This window comes from Scylla paramamosain, unplaced genomic scaffold (assembly GCF_035594125.1).
Source record: "Scylla paramamosain isolate STU-SP2022 unplaced genomic scaffold, ASM3559412v1 Contig3, whole genome shotgun sequence".
Classification (NCBI taxonomy): Eukaryota; Metazoa; Arthropoda; class Malacostraca; order Decapoda; family Portunidae; genus Scylla; species Scylla paramamosain.
This window is the reverse complement of record NW_026973668.1, coordinates 3,237,501-3,247,500: the sequence shown is the minus strand read 5'-3', so window position 1 is coordinate 3,247,500 and position 10,000 is coordinate 3,237,501. Positions and strand designations below refer to the sequence as shown.

The 10,000-nt window shown below is 43.6% G+C and overlaps 1 protein-coding gene across 8 annotated transcripts in view; it reads left to right on the top strand.

The window, feature by feature from the left end:
* LOC135096160 (gastrula zinc finger protein XlCGF8.2DB-like) overlaps positions 1-3,218 on the top strand; it is a 12,379-nt gene extending 9,161 nt beyond the window's left edge. The window contains exons 2-3 of one of the 8 annotated variants that reach the window (XM_063997478.1): positions 100-209; positions 775-3,218. In XM_063997478.1, the coding sequence (XP_063853548.1) occupies positions 873-1,931 (1,059 nt within the window). In that variant the 5' untranslated portion in view covers positions 100-209; positions 775-872 and the 3' untranslated portion in view covers positions 1,932-3,218. Of the gene's footprint in view, positions 1-96; positions 259-310; positions 592-774 lie in introns of those variants that run through there. The other 7 variants (XM_063997476.1, XM_063997477.1, XM_063997481.1 and 4 more) reach the window with 7 other exon arrangements.
* The last annotated feature ends 6,782 nt before the right edge of the window (positions 3,219-10,000 follow it).

Sequence of the window (10,000 nt, the reverse complement as noted above, 5' to 3'; positions counted from 1 at the left end):
AGCAACACAGGACATCAGTTAATCTTCTTTGTCTTTTTGTTTTATTTTTGTTATTTGTTTGTTTATCATTGTTTTATTTGTTTGTTTGTTTTCCAGCAGGACAGCAGTGGCGAGACAGCAAGAACCCACCAGCAAGTCCATTCTGCCCCAGACCCCTCGGGTCAGTGGCCGGCAAGTCCTCCCGTCCATTCTGCCCCAGAGCCCCTTGGGTCAGTGGCTGGCAAGTCCTCTTCTCCATTCTGCCCCAGAGCCCCTCAGGTCAGTGGCCTGCCACTCAGAACGCTGCACCACTGTTGTCAACACTTGCTTCTTTGTCACAAGTTACCACCAACAAAAACTGATTGGCTTGCTCTTTGCACGGCTGTGGTGGCCCGCACAGAGTCACTTCTTGTGTGGTGGCCCTACTCTGTATGGAGGCTGTGTTAGGCTGACGCTGAGGCAGGAAGCCCCTCGCTGTCTCTGTGGTGACAGCCTCCTCTGTTACAGGTGCCAGGTGTATCTTGTCTGTGGAGGCTGTGTGTTAGGCTGAGGCTGAGGCAGGAAGCCCCTCGCTGTCTGTGTGGTGACGGCCTCCTCTGTTACAGGTGCCAGGTGTATCTTGTCTGTGGAGGCTGTGTGTTAGGCTGAGGCTGAGGCAGGAAGCCTTTCACTGTCTGTGTGGTGACGGCCTCCTCTGTTACAGGTGCCAGGTGTATCTTGTCTGTGTAGGCTGTGTGTTAGGCTGAGGCAGGAAGCCTTTTGCTGTCTGTGTGGTGACGGCCTCCTCTGTTACAGGTGCCAGGTCGGCGTCCAGCGACGGGACTCCCTCCGTGCATCCTCGGCTCAGGCCCAGGGTTCCTGCAGGACCGGCCGCGGCCAGGAGCAGTGTTGCAATGGAGGATGTGACGTCATGCAGCAGCAGCAGGAACAGCTGGGAGCAGCAGGCGACCCCAGGCGTGAGGACCTACACTTGTGACCACTGCGGCAAAGTGTGCTCCACCAAGGCTGCCATTGCCAGACACGTCCTCTCCCATGCCGGCAAGACAAGGCTGAGAGGCAGGAGTGGCCCCACTGAACACACTGCCACCCACACTGGCGGCAGGAACCACAAGTGTGACCACTGCGGGAAGACATTTGCCCGGAAGAGTCATCTCTCCTCACACATCCTCACCCACACTGGGGAGAGAAAGTTCCAGTGCCTGGAGTGTGGGAAAAGATTTACCCTGAAAGGTGATCTTCACAGACACATCCTCACCCACACTGGGGAGAGAAAGTTCCAGTGCCTGGAGTGTGGGAAAAGATTTACCCTGAAAAGTAATCTTAACACACACATTCTCACCCACACTGGGGAGAGAAAGTTCCAGTGCCTGGAGTGTGGGAAAAGATTTACCCGGAAAGGCCATCTTGACACACACATCCTCACCCACACTGGGGAGAGAAAGTTCCAGTGCCTGGAGTGTGGGAAAAGATTTATCCGGAAAGGCCATCTTGACACACACATCCTCACCCACACTGGGGAGAGAAAGTTCCAGTGCCTGGAATGTGGGAAAAGATTTATCCGTAAGGATTCCCTTGACACACACATCCTCACCCACACTGGGGAGAGAAAGTTCCAGTGCCTGGAGTGTGGGGAAAGATTTATCCGGAAAGGCCATCTTGACACACACATCCTCATCCACACTGGGGAGAGAAAGTTCCAGTGCCTGGAGTGTGGGGAAAGATTTATCCGGAAAGGCCATCTTGACACACACATCCTCACCCACACTGGGGAGAGAAAGTTCCAGTGCCTGGAGTGTGGGAAAAGATTTACCCTGAAAAGTAGTCTTGACACACACATCCTCACCCACACTGGGGAGAGAAAGTTCCAGTGCCTGGAGTGTGGGAAAAGATTTACCAGGAAGGATTCCCTTGACAGACACATCCTCACCCACACTGGGGAGAGAAAGTTCTAGTGCCTGGAGTGTGGGAAAAGATTTACGTTGAAAGGTCATCTTGACAGACACATCCTCACCCACACTGGGGAGAGAAAGTTCCAGTGCCTGGAGTGTGGGAAAAGATTTACCCTGAAAGGTCATCTTGACACACACATCCTCACCCACACTGGGGAGAGAAAGTTCCAGTGCCTGGAGTGTGGGAAAAGATTTACCCGGAAATACCATCTTGACACACACATCCTCAGCCACACTGGGGAGAGAAAGTTCCAGTGCCTGGAGTGTGGGAAAAGATTTACCCTGAAGCGTTCTCTTGACAGACACATCCTCACCCACACCGGGTCCCCCGAGTGCCCATGAGGTACAAACAACTGCGGTCAAAGGGAAAGATTGCCGTCCTGAAGAGAGCCCTCGGATACACTGGTAACACTGCTTAGGGTGTAACTTTAGACCCCAGGCTTGGGGCCATTGCACTCACCAAACAATGAAACAAGAAAATGCAGAAAACAGGGAGAGAAAGTTCCCAGGCCTGCAGTGTGGGAAAAGATTTGCCCTGGCAATACCAGTGGTGACTTGTGGGTGTGGTGTGGTGACTGGCCACAACATTACTGCCACAAACCAGCTGGCAATACCAGTGGTGACTTGTGGGTGTGGTGTGGTGACTGGCCACAACATTACTGCCACAAACCAGCTGGCAATACCAGTGGTGACTTGTGGGTGTGGTGTGGTGACTGGCCAAAAGGTTTATCCTGCAATGTAATGTTGACAAACATCCTCACCCACACTGTGGTAAGGAAGTACAGGTGTGGTGTTTGTGGCAGTGTTTGTGTAGCAAGAGTGGTGTTGCCAGACACATCCAAACACACCTGTGAGGGGTGAGGTGTTGTGGATGTGGTGGTGGTGTGTGAGGGACTTGGAGTGACTAGTGTTTGTGTGTTGTTACTTTGTACTCAAGTGTTGGAATAAACTTTTGTTGCTAGAATGCTGAGTTATGTTGTTAACAGTACTTAATGTGTGTGTGTGTGTGTACAAAATGGCCAGTATTAATCCTCACATGACAAACAGCGGTGGATGACTGGAATAGACTCAGTAGTCAGGTTGTTAGTGCAGAGTGAGTCATTACAGAGCTTTGAAGTGTTAGACAAGTGTTTGGACAGGGCTGACAGGTGGAAACAGACAGGTGTGTTTTGTACAGGGACTGCCACGTGTAGGCCTGATGGCTTCCTGCACCAACCCTTGTGTTCTTGTGTACTACTACTACTACCACCACTACTACTATTAATAATAATAAAACACTTCATTTCTTCACTCTTATAATATATTACAACATCCATTTTCTTCAAATATAAGCTGGAAAATTGTTATTAAAATTATTCAAAACTAAACCCATTCACTCTTCTTCATCAACAATTTGGCTTAGAAGAAGAATAACAACAATAACACCACCAATAACTTACAACTCCACTATAACTCGCTGTTATATATAAAATGCATCCACTTATGAAAATATACGCTGTGCATGATACAGTGTGTGTAGGACAGAGAGAGAGATAGAGAATAAAGAAGATAACAAATGCATGGAGAGAGAGAGAGAGAGAGAGAGAGAGATCCAAATAAAACCATTTCAAAACATACATAGATACATATATACATACAACAACAACAACAACAATAATAACCACAAAAAAATAATAAAAATTGCTACATATCATTATTATTATTGTTGTTGTTGTTGTTGTTGTTGTTGTTTGGTTTGTTTTGTTGTTCTGTCCTTGGCGAGTACCTTCTGACAGACCCGCAGGAGGGAACACGGGAAGGAAGCAAGAAATGGAGCAACTAAAGAAAATGGACGAAATACAGGAAGGACTTTAAGAAAATACAAAGAAAATGGGGAAGATGCAGAAAAATAAAGGAAAAATTAATAAATCTACAAGAAATAAAGGAATAATGATGGAGGAACTGAAATATAATGGATAAACAGGAAGAACAAGGAAATGGAAAAGAATAAAAAATAATAATGACCTAAATGTGAATATAAATAAAATAGATAAACAGGAAGGACGAGGAAATGCAAAGGAATAAAATAATAATAAAAAATAATAATAATAATCCAAATGTGTATAAATGAAGAATAAAAGAAATAAAACAATGAGGAATGAAAGAAAACATGTAAACAACAAATAACAATAATGCTGAAATGTTGATAATTGAAGGAAATAACAAGGAATGGAGAAGAAAAAACAATGAAGTGAAAAAAGTAAATTAGGAGGAATGAAAACGAATAAATAGATAAAAAATAAATTAATGAAAGAGGAAGGAAATTAATAGATAAATGAAAATAAATAAAAAATATAAAAGAAAAAATAAAGAAAAAGAAAAGAATAAATAAATAAAAAAAAAATAATAGACAGACAGACAGACACATATACACAAGATAAAACAATATATTGCACATTCATTTTGGCACGGTGAGAGAGAGAGAGAGAGAGAGAGAGAGAGAGAGAGATTCTTTAAAATAATAATTAAGAAAATTAGAAAATATGTGTGTGTGTGTGTGTGTGTGTGTGTTTATGTAGGAGGGACACAGGCCAAGGGCAACAAAAATCTAATGACAAAAAAAAAAAAAGGCCACTGAGATGGCAGTCCCATAGAAGTGTCCAAAGCTGTAGTCAAAAATACAGGCTAAGTGTGTAGAAGCCTCCCTCTTGCAGGAGTTCACGTCACAGGAAGGTGGAGATACAGAAGCAGGCAGGGAGTGCACAGTTTGCCAGAGAAAGGGATGAATGACTGAGAATACTGGTTAACTCTTGCATTAGAGAGGTGGACAGAATAGTGGTGAGAGAAAGAAGAAAGTGTTGTGCAGCGAGGCCGCGGGAGGAGAGGAGGCATGCAGTTAGCAAGATCAGAAGAACAGTTAGCATGAAAATAGCGGTAGAAGACAGCTGGAGATGCAACATTGCGGCGATGAGAGAGAGGCTGAAGACAGTCAGTTAGAGGAGAAGAGTTGATGAGACGAAAAGCTTTTGATTCCACCCTGTCTAGAAGAGCAGTATGAGTGGAACCCCCCCAGACATGTGAAGCATACTCCATACATGGAACAGTTAAGGCCCTTGTACAGTTAGCAGCTGTGGGGCTGAGAAAAACTGGTGGAGACGTCTCAGAACACGTAATTTCATAGAAGCTGTTTTAGCTAGAGATGAGATGTGAAGTGTCCGGTTCAGATTATAAGTAAAGGACAGACTGAGGATGTTCAGTGTAGAAGAGGGAGACAGTTGAGTGTCATTGAAGAAGAGGGGATAGTTGTCAGGAAGGTTGTGTCGAGTTGATAGATGGAGGAATTGAGTTTTTGAGGCATTGAACAATACCAAGTTTGCTCTGCTCCAATAAAAAATTTTAGAAAGATCAGAAGTCAGGCGTTCTGTGGCTTCCCTGCGTGATATGTTTACCTCCTGAAGGGTTGGACGTCTATGAAAAGACGTGGAAAAGTGCAGGGTATCATCAGTGTAGGAGTGGATAGGACAAGAAGTTTGGTTTAGAAGATCATTAATGAATAATAAGAAGAGAGTGGGTGACAGGACAGAACCCTGAGGAACACCACTGTTAATAGATTTAGGAGAAGAACAGTGACCGTCTACCACAGCAGCAATAGAACGGTCAGAAAGGAAACTTGAGATGAAGTTACAGAGAGAAGGATAGAAGCCGTAGGAGGGTAGTTTGGAAATGAAAGCTTTGTGCCAGACTCTATCAAAAGCTTTTGATATGTCCAAGGCAACAGCAAAAGTTTCACCAAAACCTCTAAAAGAAGATGACCAAGACTTAGTAAGGAAAGCCAGAAGATCACCAGAAGAGCGGCCTTGACGGAACCCATACTGGCGATCACATAGAAGGTTGTGAAGTGATAGATGTTTAAGAATCTTCCTGTTGAGGATAGATTCAAAAACTTTAGATAGGCAGGAAATTAAAGCAACAGGACGGTAGTTTGAGGGATTAGAACGGTCACCCTTTTTAGGAACAGGTTGAATGTAGGCAAACCTCCAGCAAGAAGGAAAGGTAGATGTTGACAGACAGAGCTGAAAGAGTTTGACTAAGCAAGGTGCAAGCACGGAGGCACAGTTTCGGAGAACAATAGGAGGGACCCCATCAGGTCCATAAGCCAGCGAAGGCATGGAAAACATCATTACGAAGAATTTTAATAGGTAGCATGAAGTAGTCAGAGGGTGGAGGAGAGGGAGGAACAGGCCCTGAATCATCCAAGGTAGAATTTGCAGCAAAGGTTTGAGCGAAGAGTTCAGCTTTAGAGACAGATGTGACAGCAGTGGTGCCATCTGGTTGAAATAAAGGAGGGAAAGAAGAAGAAGCAAAGTTATTGGAGATATTTTAGTCTTTAGAGGGCAGGCTGTGACTGACCCCTTGTGGTGTGACACACAAAGTGACGGGAGGGGACCTTGTACCTGTGAGTGCCTGTGTGAACTGAATGTCTTCCACAATGCAGATGATTTATTTAGGGTGATGACTTCAGTTGGCCTGCAGCACTTACTTGAGGCGAGTTAGAATGGAATAAAACTTAAACGATATTGTATGTGATTTTTAGATAGTCACCGCGTAACACTTTGTGGTGACTTGCTGCAACTCACAGGAACCACGACACACACCTGCCACACCATCTCTCCCTCTCTCTCTCTCTCTCTCTCTCTCTCTCTCCACACACACACACACACACACACACACACGAACAAACTTGTTATTGTTCAATGCCTCAAAAACTCAATTCCTCCATCTATCAACTCAACACAACCTTTCAGACAACTATCCCCTCTTCTTCAATGACACTCAGCTGTCCCCCTCTTCTACACTGAACATCCTCGGTCTGTCCTTTACTTATAATCTGAACTGGAAACTTCACATCTCATCTCTAGCTAAAACAGCTTCTATGAAGTTAGGTGTTCTGAGATGTCTCCGACAGTTTTCCCCACCTCCTAGCTGCTAACTCTGTACAGGGGCCTTATCCGTCCATGTATGTCCGGGGTGGGGGGGGGGAGAGTTCCACTCATACTGTTCTTTAAGACAGGGTGAAATCAAAAGCTTTTCGTCTCATCAACTCCTCTCCTCTCAGTGACTGTCTTCAGCCTCTCTCTCATCGCCGCAGTGTTGCATCTCTAGCTGTCTTCTACCGCTATTTTCATGCTAACTGCTCTTCTGGTCTTGCTAACTGCATGCCTTCCCTCCTCCCGCGGCCTCGCTGCACAACACTTTCTTCTTTCTCTCACCACTATTCTGTCCACCTCTCTAATGCAAGAGTTAACCAGTATTCTCAATCATTCATCCCTTTCTCTGGTAAACCCTGAACTCCCTGCCTGCTTCTGTATTTTCACCTTCCTATGACTTGAATTCCTTCAAGAGGGAGGCTTCAGCATCCTGTATCCTGTTTTCTTGACTTCCGCTTTGGACACTGTTCGGGGACCGCCAACTCATGGTTTTATTTTTTTATTTCTTTTTTTTTTTTTTTTTTTGTTGCCCTTGGTCGGTGCGCCTATTGCAAAAAAAAAATAAATAAATAAATAAATAAAATAAAATAAAAAAAAATAAAAAATAGGAAGTCCATAAACAGCTAATAAAATAGTAAGATTTGATGAGGTATCAGATTTGTTTACCATTTGAAGTGAGTCGATCACAAAACAGCGTGACAAACATTAACAAAGCGAGCCATTTTGCTGCAAGCGTGACAGACTGACCAGGAGCTCTGGCCACCTTGTGGTTACCTTAGGAGATCAGTGGGTAGTGTTGCTAAGTGTGTGTGTGCGTGTATGTGTGTGTGTGTGTGTGTGTGTGGGTGGACTTCTGAAAACGTTCATGAAGTGGGAGGATTCTTGGAACACACACACACACACACACACACATTCTCTCTCTCTCTCTCTCTCTCTCTCTCTCTCTCTCTCTCTCTCTCTCTCTCTCTCTCTCTCTCTCTCTCTCTCTGAACATTATTCCTCAGATTGATACCTTAAGCTGTATATGCTCCAAGCTTCCACATATATTTTTTAAAGGTATTATTATTATTATTATTATTATTATTATTATTATTATTACTATTATTATTATTATTATTGAATTGCGTAACCTTGCTAACAATACAGCATCTTCTATTATTATTTTTTAGGCTCATGTTCATTTCGGTGTTTCCCTTTTTTTTTTTTTTTCTTCTCTTACGAATGTGATGATATTTTCCTTTACAAAACTAATATTATCTACTTTACTTATTTGTCCGCTTATTTATTTTATTTTTACTTTTTTTTATTGTTTGTTTAACTATTTATTTATTTTTACCACACTTTTCCTCGTAAGGTCTTTAAATAAACTTGATTTTATTTCTTATATAATAGGAAAGTGAGCGTTCTAAGTTTCTATTTCTTATTGTTTTTCTTATTCTCCTCGTTCTTTTTTTTTTCTCTCTGGTGACAGATTAACAACATTTCTACATTCCAAAGGCTCTTGTTGAAGTGACGCAGGCTTTTAAGGGTGTTTTTAGGGTTGTGGTGACAGATTAACAACATTTCTACATTCCAAAGGCTCTTGTTGAAGAGACGCAGGTTTTTATGGGTGTTTTTAGGGTTGTGGTGACAGATTAACAACATTTCTACATTCCAAAGGCTCTTGTTGAAGAGACGCAGGTTTTTAAGGATGTTTTTAGGGTTGTGGTGACAGATTAACAACATTTCTACGTTCCAAAGGCTCTTGTTGAAGTGGCGCGGGTTTTTTATGGGTATTTTTAAGGTTTCTAAGGTTCTGGTGACAGATTAACAACATTTCCACATTAAGAACAGGGTAAGAATTCTTGAGAACCTGGTTAATAATAAATATCGCCTTAGTGTGAGAGAGCAAAACGTTTTAAATTTTGTCTTTTATGGTTGTGGTGACAAATCAATAACATTTCTACATTATGAACAGGAAAAACAACCTTGAGAACCCGGCCAGTCATGTCTGTGGCCTTAGAGAGGAGTCCTGGTGAGAGAGAGAGAGAACGTTTCTGAACACGGTCCATAAAACTCTACAAATGGCATTAGCTCGTATCCTCTCCGGGTGTCACGTAAACAAAACCTCGTGGTCAGTGTGACGTGTGACACTGAACACTCGCTGGCGTCCACCCAAGACGGCAACCAGCTGTTATCCGCCTCGTCTGTGTCTTGCCCATGAAGAAGTGCTTTGAAGAATGTGGATGAAAAGACAAAAAGAAAAGAAAACAATCCCTGATAGACAGAACAGCATAAGACTACAACAAAACCACAGGAGAAAAGAAAAGAAGAAAAAAAAAACAGGATGTAATCTTGGAAACCATTAACAACAGCATAACATAAACAAAAAAAACTATACATAAATCTTGGAAAATAAGGGAAAAGAGGACAAAAAAGGGAATAGCAAATAACAGAAACCAATGGAAAGTGAAGAAGAAAACACGCCAGAGAGAGCCGTTGCAAAGGCGACATCTGACTGACCTCATCCATAACTTTAGCGAACTGCAGGGTGTCACGGTGGTACCTCCAGTGTGTGGCGTGTGCAGGGTCGTGGCAGCATCTCTATGGATGTGTGGGCGTGACGTGGCAGTGATCAGATGTGCTAGAAAACTTTGAATACAGATTTGGGAAAGGAAAAGGACTAAGGAAAGTTCATTGTGGTTAGAAAGCATTGGAGTGGGTGATCAAAAAAGCCAAACAAAGAACAAATCACTAAAAGATAAAAAGTGTGTGCCTCTGTGGTGACCAAGGCGTCCCAGGAAGACCACCAGATCAAGCCAGACCAGACCAGACCAGAGAGAGGATAAGGGTGAGTGTGTGTGTGTGTGTGTGTGAACTTTGGTATTTGAAACACTGAATCATTGCTCGAGACACTGAGGCCCAGGCACGTGTGTGATTGTGTGTGTGTGTGTGTGTGTGTAGGTGGCGAAGAAAAGGAATGGTGGGTGTACGTGGGTGTATGTGGGCGGCAGGGAAGGGGAATTGTAGAAATGTGGGCGTTTGGATGCACAGGGAAGGGAATGGTGTGGCGTGTGGGCGTGTGTGGGCGTCTGGATGGCAGGGAAGGGGGGAATACAGCGCCTA